Source organism: Sorex fumeus, unplaced genomic scaffold (assembly GCF_029834395.1).
Source record: "Sorex fumeus unplaced genomic scaffold, SorFum_2.1 ptg000034l, whole genome shotgun sequence".
In the NCBI taxonomy this organism is placed as follows: domain Eukaryota; kingdom Metazoa; phylum Chordata; class Mammalia; order Eulipotyphla; family Soricidae; genus Sorex; species Sorex fumeus.
This window is the reverse complement of record NW_026606091.1, coordinates 26,372,883-26,382,906: the sequence shown is the minus strand read 5'-3', so window position 1 is coordinate 26,382,906 and position 10,024 is coordinate 26,372,883. Positions and strand designations below refer to the sequence as shown.

At 51.8% G+C, this 10,024-nt stretch overlaps 1 protein-coding gene across 3 annotated transcripts in view; it reads left to right on the top strand.

Annotated features, from left to right (window-relative positions):
- The first annotated feature begins 651 nt into the window (after positions 1-651).
- Positions 652-10,024, top strand: part of PAX5 (paired box 5) — a 179,748-nt gene continuing 170,375 nt past the window's right edge. For 2 of the 3 annotated variants that reach the window (XM_056117360.1, XM_056117359.1), the window contains exons 1-2: positions 652-783; positions 6,988-7,153. In XM_056117360.1, coding sequence (XP_055973335.1) covers positions 741-783; positions 6,988-7,153 — 209 coding nt within the window. In that variant the 5' untranslated portion in view covers positions 652-740. The remainder of the gene's footprint in view (positions 784-6,987; positions 7,154-10,024) is intronic. The other variant, XM_056117361.1, reaches the window with a different exon arrangement.

The following is a 10,024-nucleotide window of genomic DNA, read 5'->3' as shown; positions in this document are numbered from 1 at the left end:
GGGCCGCAGGAACTTTGAAAGCAGCGGGCCCCGGGGTAGAGGAGCTGCTGTAGACAGCTCGGCAAGAGGGGGGTGGGGTGTGGGGGACTCGGCCCTCGGCCCCCCGCGTCCGGGGCGGAAGCGCCTCCGAACCCGCCCTGGCCCCCGCGCGGCCCGAGAGGAAGTTCTGGGCAACTTGGCCCGAGACGTCGGAGAGGCAGAGCGGAGCCACGGAGGCGGCGGGCGCGAGCCGCGGAGAGCCGGGAAGGCGGAGAGAGCCAGAATCGGGCGCCGAGCCGGCGCGCGAGCGGAGACTGCGGGAGAAGCGGGGCCGCCGAGCCCGCGGCCAGCCCCAGTGCCGCGCGTCCCGCCCGCCTCCAGCCAGCTGCTCGCACTCGAGGCCGGGGCCGCCTCGCCGTCCCGGACGCGAGCCGGTGCGCGATGCCCCCGAAGCGGCAAGAGCTGGGGCCGCAGCGACTCTCGGCCCGCTCGGGATCCGCCGCCTGAGCCTGAGCGCGCCCCGGAGAGGGCTGGACCAGCCAGCGGAGTTGCGCGCCCGTTCGCAGCCCGGCCACACGAGCTCCCTTTCCCGCCTCTAGAGGCAGCTCCCGGCGGCGGTCTCCAGCCCCGAAGTCGCCCGCCGTGTCTTCTGAGCCCGGCTCGCTCGCGGCCGGGGCCTGGCGGCCCCCGACGCCACGCGGGGAAGCCCTTTGGCGCCGGGAGGCAGCGGCGGCGGCCGGCCTGCAGTCTGGAGCGCCCCGATGGAAATACACTGTAAGCACGACCCGTTTGCATCCATGCATAGTAAGTAGGCGGCAAGCTCGCTTCTCTCACTCTCCCGCCGGGACGGGGTTGGGGGTGCCGGACCTCGGGGCTGCCGCGGTGGTCACACAGGATGCGGGAGCTCCTGTTAGCGGTGCGGCCAACTTTGCAAAGTGCACAGCTTCTAGGCAAGGCGGGGAAGGTTAGAAAATCCTAGCGACTGGCCTCCCGGCCGGCGCGCATTGCCACCGGGAATCCCGCCTCCAGCAACGCACGGTGCAGTCGGCCAGCTGTGACCTTGCTGGGAAGCCGGTGGCAGCACCTGCCCTGTGCGGGGAGAATCCTGACTGTGAGCCGAGGTGGCTCCAGGCGGGTCTAGGCGGAGGGCACCAAGTTGTAGGAAAGGTCAGCTGAAGTGTGTAAGACAGCGCCCCGCACCTCATTCTCCGATAGCGATGGCGCCTATTTCAGCAGCGGTTCTGATTAAGAGCAGGGCTTGAGCGAGGGGGTAAGGTGGGGGCCTGGACAGGGATTGCTTTCTGTGTGTGCAGGAAGAGGGAGAGAGCCAGGGCAGGACACCAGGTCTAGAGCGTGAGAGTATGCTGGAGTTGAGGAGAGTGGTTTGAAAAATCAACGAAGTCGTGGTCCTTTCTGCTCGGTTTCTGCACTGAAGGCAGCCAGATCATGCAGAGACCCTAAAAGTCTTCTCTGCGGGGTGCCAGCCTCGTGATGGCTTCTCCCCTAGTGTGTGTGGGGGAAATAAAGAAGCTAATTAGTTACGATACCCGCTTCCCGAAGCCTTCTGAAAGACACAGCGTGGGTAGGATGCCGGAAGGGTCATTTTGGGCACCAGCGAGGCGGGCCCATCTGCCTGGCTGTCCCGGGTCTGCCAGTTCACCCGTTATTAGCTGGGCCTCCTGTGAGATGAGCGCTTCTCTGGTGATGAGTTGACGCTAGATTACATTTTGAGGTGTTCAGGAAATTCCAATTAGAACGAGTTGTGTTCTTTTGAGCAGAGCGGGGAGTTCCTGCAAGGTGCCAGGCTTGGTGGCATCAGACAGTTGCCTAGCTGAGTCCCCACTGGCAGAGGGTTAGGGTGTTACTCCTGAGCTGGGAGCACACTGCTCTCCCTCCCCTGGCCATGCCGATTCCCTTCCAGACGGCTCGGAGTCCTGCTTTCCCAGTCGCAGCGGTCCTCTATTTAACAAAGGCAGCTGAGACCCGGCTGGAGAGAAAGCAGGCTTCCTCTGGCGCCTATGTCCGTTTCTATCCGGAGGTCTGAGTTGGCCTGGTAGGCAGAGAAAGATCTCAGCTGCCTGGGTTGGCTGTAGGCAGGTCAGTTTCTCTTTGTGTCAATTCTCTGAGTCAGAGAGGGAGATAATTCACCAAAGAGATGGGGAGAATTAGGCAGGAAAGCTGCTTGCTTCATTCTGTCCCAGCCCAAACGATTCCTCCCAGACTGGGACCTGTGCCAAAATGATTGCCAGTCCGCGGTGACCCCAGCACACTCCGCAGCCATCCCCACTGCAGACTCAGAGTGAGATTTCCCCCTGAGCTTCTGGTCCTGCAGAGTGAGCCAGAAAACAAATGAGTTGGGGTCAGTACTCGAGAGGTAGATAAGCCTTCAGCTCAGCCAAGGAGCAGCTGGGGGAACAAAATGGAGCAGGGCAGGCCCCTGCACTTCTCTCCTTGCCAGTGGAAATCCACAGACCTACACTGCCTCCTTCTGCACAGAGCCCAGCGGCCCAGAGGTCATGCCCCAGCCCCTCGAGAGGAACCTCAGTCCCAGCAGTGCATGAGCATGGAGAAGGCAGTGGAGAAGGCAGCTTTTTTGAGGTGTTGTGTAGCTAACTGCTCATCCTTGGCCCTCCGTGGCCCCAGCCTTTATCTGCCTGCTCCTGCAGAAGTTCTCCTTCCTCTCTTACTCGGTCTCCCGGGCAGCATAGTGGAAGCTGGGCCCCAGACAGCTCAGCTTCCAGTGTTGGTTTCTCTGGATGTGCCCTTGATTGTAACACATAACACTTGTTTGCTTGCACAGTGCAGGGCCCCTTTGGGGGACCAGTATGCTGCCTAAGATAGCGGGTGGGGGCCAGGGTATATCCTGAGAGATAGTTAGGGGCCCTAGAATCAGTTTCACTTTTTCACCCCCTTTTCTTGTCCTGTTCGGTTCAGTCTAGGAATGACAGCAGCACAGCTTCTCTGGAAAAGTGGAGTTGGAACACGGGCAGATATTGTGAAGAATTGGGTACCTGAGTACCCTGGCTCCAAGCCCTTTTTCTAGGCTCTTCTTTTTTATCAGCAATATTACCTCCTTCCCCCCTCTTTAGACATTTCTTTAAAAATATATATTTTATTTATTTGTGGGGAATCTGAAACTTGACCACACCCAGCAGTGCCCAGGACTTTCTACTGGCTCTGCACTCACTCTTGGAGGGCTCAGGGATGCTGGGGACTGAACCCAGATAGGCTGGGTACACAGCAAGTGCCTATCCACTGTACTATCTTTCCAGCACCCCTCCCTAGATGATTATGCCACCATCCCTTCCCCCTGGATATAGTTACTAGTGTAATAGCTCTTCTCCTAATTGAGTTTGTAGAAGCCTTTAGGCACACACCCACTTTGCAGAGAGACAAAAGAACTGATAGGAAGTTCACATAGGTGAAGCTGGAGCTGGTTCTGGGATCTCTGGGACTCAGGGAAGGTGAGAGGGAGAGACTGAGACTGCAGAGAGCGAGCAGTGGACTGTCTGTGTGAGTCCCTAAATGTATAACTGCCTCTCTGTTTGGATTGACTATGTCCCACCTGAGGCCCACACTGCCCATGGGCATAAGTGCCTATCTGCTGGTGAGAGTTCACACAGGAGAGCTCATCCCTGCCGTTTCCCTGGTTCTTGTTGGTGTGTGTATGTTTCCATCCATCCTCTCTGGTGCCACTAGGAGGAATTTCAATGACCTTCTGGATCCTGGAGTTCAATCTGGGTTTGACTCAGCAGAGAATCTCTCCTTAAGACTGGGGTTTGGACTGGACCCTGGTGGAATATGTTCTAGTCAGCTTGGTGGAGAACATATGTGCATTTGAAGACTGGCCTCCTGCAGACCACAGCTGCAAAGCCACTCTTGTGGTAGGGTAGGGGTGGGCAGGGCTGTTTTCCTTGTGTTGATTTCCTGGTCTTGAATTTCATTTGTTTGCCTGGGTCTCTAGGTTGGTCTCTAAAGTCTCCTGGCTTCTGGAAAGTATAGCTGAGTTCAGGGCTCCCTTACCACCTCCTGAGAGATCACCCATCACTCAGCTGCAATTCACAGAAGTTGAAATGGTACCTTGTGTTCTCATAGGAGACGCAGGGCTGAAGCTGGAGCCCCATCCCCCTGCAAAAAAAATCCTTGCACAGAAGCCCCCTGTCCTCCAGCCTGGGCTTTCTCCCTTCTGGTCTCAGCTTCTCACCCCCCACCGTCCACCACATTCTCCCTTTTCCTGGCCTGTACTGACTGACTCATTCTTTTCCTCTCCTCTGTCTTCCTAACCTGGTGCTTTCCTTCCAGGCTCTTTCTCCTGACGGCTTTTCTGACTTAGTTCCCATTATTTGCATACCTCTTCTCTCTCTCTCACTGTCTCTATCTCTCTCTCCATCCTCTTTCAGACTTCTGGACTTATTCCTTTCCAATATCAGGGTAAGTGGACGTCATTGTCTTCTCAAAGCACCATTGCAAAACCCCCTTTCCATTTGCAAGGTTCAACTGATGAGATGAGGACTGAGTCAAGTGGACTTGGGGGCTTTTTCAGGAAATAGAGGGAGGTTCCCTCATGTCCAAATATTCTGTCTAGTGGCATTTGTGGAAGCAGGAATCAGATCCTCGAAGGGCACCGCTGGCCTAACCTCTGTGGTCAAGAGTGAAGTGTTTGGGGACCTGCTGTCACCTACCATGTCAGATTTCCCCCTCATATAACACAAGTGCTCCCCCAAATGCACACATGTCCTGCAGCTCTGCTCTCAGAATTTCAGAATTCTGAATGTTGATTCTGTGTTTGGTCAGAAAGTTTAAGATGCCAAGGATATTATGGAACAAGTTAATGGAGGCCTCAGTAATGTTCTCTTAAAAGTGGCAGTTTTAGCTACCTCTTTATTCTCCCAGAAGAGCTTGTATCCATTTCAAATTTACTTTTTTTTTTTTTAAATTCAACCCTTTCCTGAAAGATCTTCACCACCGCTTTTTGTTTATTTGTTTGTTTTTGGCCACACCTGGAAGTGCTCAGGGCTTACTCATGTCCCTGTGCTTAGGGATTGCTCCTGGCAGGACTCAGGGGACCATATGGGATGCTGGGGATAGAACCTGGGTCAGCCACATGCAAAGCAAGCACCCTACCCACTGTACTATCCTTCATTCCTAACCTTCACAACACTTTTAAAATTAGGTGCTCTCAACCCCAGAACAAAGCCTGCTTAAGACTTGCTATATTCTTGACTAGAACTCAGTGCGTTCTTAGTGTTCCAGGTGGATGGTGCAGTTAGGTTTCTAACAGAAAAATCCTATTCAGATGGTCTGACTGTTACTTATATCTGGAACCCTTTTGAATGATTAAAACTGGGTGAAGCTCATTTTGAAAAGCTGAGAGAGATTTCTCTTAGAACTAGAACTAAGCCTTGCTGTTATCTGTAAAATTGCCTTTTCTTCAAATTAGTCAGAGCCTGGAAATTTGGGGAAATACTCAATTTAAACTCATGGGAAATGTTAGCTCTGGCAGTTTTTAGGAAATCAGTTATGTTCTGGGTATTTTCTGTCTCTTCATTGTAGGTTTGTTGCTGACCCCCAGTAGTAGGCAAGTACTGGGGGTGAGAATGAGGGGGATGCTGAGATGAGGCGGTATTTCAGAGTGGGAATGTGTGTATGAGATGCTGAGATTCCCTGATTCCTCGGTGTAGTCCAGTCCTAGTCAAGTACCAATTTAGGAGATGGTTCGCCTCTTCCCTTGGTCTCTTAGCTGCCAGCAGTGCTGGTAAATGCTTGGACTTGGCTTTTGGCTTTTGACAGTTCTCAGGGATGTCAGTTAGTCAGTTAGCGCCTGATTAACAGCTACAAGGTCAATGATGTAACTACACTGCATCACTCTGTCTTTACTGCTTTGGCTCTTCATTCACTTGAATCTTCATTTCCCTCTAGAGGGATCTTGATGTAAGAGAAGGAGCTTCCTGGGTGGAAGACATGCTTTCCTCCTCTCCTTTTACTTAGAGTCTATCCCTGAGCCCTTGAAAACTTGGTGCACAGAAGCCTTCTCCAGCTTCTTTATTTCTTCTGAACCAATAGAAAGCTGCTTGTCAATTGCAAAAACAAACCAAAACAAAAAACCTCCAAAAATTCCAAGGGAACTCCTTTATTACATATTTTGATGCAGTCGAGGAGAATGAGATCCTCCAAGCCCTTTCTTTTGTGTGTTCTGAGCAAGATGCAGTGGGCATGGCTGCACGTCAGCAACGCCTTGTTTGTTTATTGCCCCCACCCTGTGCTTTGAGGTGTGGGTCTCACCTCTTAAAGAGAGTTGTTTTTTAAAATCAGAGAAGTGGTTAGGTTTCGTCCACTATTCTGCAGATATGACTAAAGAACAATTTTTTTTTAAAAACCCTTAACCCTTGATTTAGATGACTGATTTACTTATTATGTTTTTGGGGAAGTAAAATAGTGTCATTTAGAGAAATAGGAAAGGAGAGGAGAAAGAGAGAGAAAGGGAGCGAGAGAATGAGAAAGAGAGAGAGAGATGTAAGAGCAACACTGGCTTTTCCTCGGATTGCCGATTTAAAAACCACCACCCCCTACTCACCCACACTAGGTGTTCTCAACTAGTCTTTTTTCACTTTAAAATATCATTAAATCCCACGTATTTTAAAACTGATTTTCTCCCCGGATTCTGTGTTAGACCTTAGAATAACACTTGTAAGTTTTGTCCTGAGTGTAGACTAGGGTCTTACACGTTCCATTGTTTCAAACAAGGAAAATTGTAGCGACTAAAGGAAACATAGCATGGGGGTGCTTGCTTTTAGACAACCCAACTCAGAGGCCATGGAGAGATGAATGTGAAGACCAGTTCTCAGAAGCAGTCGGAGGTGCTCGTGAAGTGAGCCCAAGCCCATTCCAAGGTCAACACATCCTCTTGCGACCTTTCTGATCAAAGGGGCTCTGGGTGCTTGTGGCACTTCTGCTGTGTGATTGGTTCTAACCACCCTTTCCCTTGCCTTTGTTTCTGATCTGTTTCAGGACATGGAGGAGTGAATCAGCTTGGGGGGGTTTTTGTGAATGGACGACCACTCCCGGATGTAGTCCGCCAAAGGATAGTGGAACTTGCTCACCAAGGTGTCAGGCCCTGCGACATCTCCAGGCAGCTTCGGGTCAGCCATGGTTGTGTCAGCAAAATTCTTGGCAGGTAAAGGCAGGTGCTCCAGGCTTCCCTTTTCAAATAACCACCTCAAAAACATGACCCCGTAGCTGTCCAGTGCGGCCGTGTCACAGCCAGTGTCCTGGTGCCTCCGGGGCCCCTAATGCACAACTGTTCTGAGTTTCTGAAACCCTTCCAGGGACATTCAGGTCCAAGTATTAGCGACACATTGGAATAGGGTGACTCAGTCTGGAGGAATGGAATTTTTTTCTGAAAGCCTGCTGAATTGTTCCAAAGAATCCCAGAGCATAAGAGGTTCCTGACAATTTCCTAGACACACCCAGGTGATAAGTTACAAAGTCACCAGACTTCAATGTTGTTTTATTTTATTTTTCACGTTTCTCAAAAACCATGTTCTGTTTTTGAAAAGCCTGCTGTCATTCCCCCCCCCCCCCCCTGATTTTGGTTATTATTAAGCTCCTTATGTGGGGCTGCTGTCTTTTCCTTCTCTGTGCTTTGTTTCCTTCCTAGTGACAGGCCTCCTAAGTATATATTAAATTAGAGGAGGGTGGGGGGAGACGAAGCAAACACTAACTCTCAGATCTGACATTTGAAATGTGCCACTTGACCTGGCGATTTGCTACCCGCAAAATACTAACAACACCGAATCTCCCCGAGGGCCACGCAGCCTCTTCGTGCTCCCGTTTCTTTTCTCTCTCGAGTGAGCCTCAGTGCAATCCACAGCAGCCTCTAAGCAAACCTAGAAAGGCCGAGTTACTGACCCAGGCCCATCGGCCAGTTACTGTTTGGGCAGGAAGAGCTGAAAGGCCTGCTAAGAGGCAACCGGCTGTTCCCCCTCCCACCCCCAATCCCAAGCTTGATCCCCAGGTTTGCTTCCAGACGTGTGAAGTTGTTTGAGTTCTGCTCTGGCAGCCAGGAGCATTCTTGGGTCTAGCGAGTTCAGCACTCTCCTAGGATTTCTCTTTTCAGTCAGAAAGCAACCTCTGTTTGGGCTGAGAATCGAATAGAAGAGGCATATTTTTGAAGGATTGTCAGGGACATGGCGCCTTCTTGCTTGCTCTTCTCGCTGCTGGAATTGAAGACATTCTTTCGGGTGGGGGGAGCCCTCATTTCTAACCTAGGGGAGGCTTGCAGGAAGCCATGGGAAGTCCGGCCACAAGACAGGGGTCGGGGAGCCTTGTGAGGGGCCTGTATCCCACTTTGGTTCCTCGGTGCCTTTCGAAGATCACTTGAGCCGTGGGCTCTGCTCCTGCCAGGGCTCAAGGGAAAGGTGTGATGAGGAGGAAAGTGATTTTAGAGAGCAAGAGTTTGAGGAGGCAAAATAGAGGGTGGGAAATAGAGAAAAGAGAAAAGAGAAATGAGAAAGAGAAAGAGAAATGAAGATAGGATGGAAGGAGAGAAAGAAGAGAGAAAAGAAATATTTTAGACTCAGGCTTGTGCAACTAAATGGGTCTCAGCTATATTTCAGACCAGCCTCTTTGTACCTGGCAGAGAAAGGCGACTTTTCTTTGTTTTTGCTGAGACATCTCTGCTGATCCGACATGTTGCTGGATATTAGAAATCTTCTCAGAGTATGAGGCTTATCCCTTCTCAAGAGGGGGCATCCAGATGTGAGGTCCTGGTGTCCAGGTGCACTCCAGATTTCCTCTAGATGCAAGAGGACAGGGTCTGTCCCAGGTGCCCTCAGCCCTGAATAGATATGTCAGTAGGTAGAGTGGCGTTGCGAAGTTCTGCGCCGCTCGGGTGCCTGGCCGTTTAAGTTGTCAACAATAAATTGGAATTTCATAGCTCATTATTTTCATAACTAAGAACCACAGTGGACAAAATGTCACTCTAATTAGACTGCCTTTTAAGAAACAAGTTCAGCCCTAAAACAGTGTGACTGGGGGTTTCCAAACAGGGGTTGTTTAGCCAGCCATCAATGGGTTCTGGCTTTTATTTTTTTGGTGGGTGCATAGTGGGTGACAAGAATTGAATGGTTGCACAGTGGGTGACAGGTTGTAGAGAGTCAGCGGTGGCCGAGTTTTCCAGAGGTTGCATGGCAAGACAGCGTGGGGGAAACGCCAGCATTTCAGGGAGGACGGACTTCCAGGAGGGTGGGGTCCACAGGGTGCAAGGCCGTTCCTGAAGGGCTCTAGAGGCACAGGATGTTGGCATGTGAGATCCCTTGAGCCCCCTCCCCTCAGACAGCTGGTGCTTGGCTTTGGAGGGGTCATTTGGAACTGGGATGGGGGAGGGCATGTGACACAGCCATAAACACAGCTCTGAGAGGGTCAATCCGCAGCACGCACTTCTGGGCTTAGCAACATTTTCCTTTCATCTCTGGCTTGTCTGTCTGCGGGAACACAGGGCAAACATGAGCCTGCTTGCCCTAATGGGGATCACAGGGACCCACCCGGAAGCTCAGTGAGTCGTCTGGGGTCTCAGAGTGAGTTACTTTCAGAGTCCCTGATGAAGCCTTTCACCTTGCATAAGGAGAGCCCTGTGCACTGCCTTGCCGTGGGCTGGTCCCCGTGTGTGCCCATCAGGTGGAAGCCCAAGGGCTGAGTGGCTGTTTTGTTGAGATGAGAGGACGGTTGATTGGTTAGTCTGAATCCTCACTGGACACAAGTGGGAATTTCATCAGGGTTACCTTTTATGTGTCTGGCCTTTTTGAAATGGGAGACAGAGACCTCTCGTGTGAAGACCTCAGTTGGCACTGTGGCAGGGGGACAGTGAGTGTGGAGGACCCTGAGTGTCTCTGTCAGCCACAGAAGCCAGATGAGAAGCAGAGAAGCGGGGATTTTCCCTGCCTTGCCCTCCAAGTTGCTGCAGGAATATGGCATCTCCTTTGACTCTTACTTGGAATTGCTGGCCCAGGGTCATCTGTTTGTCACTCCTCTCCCAACAGGCGCTGGG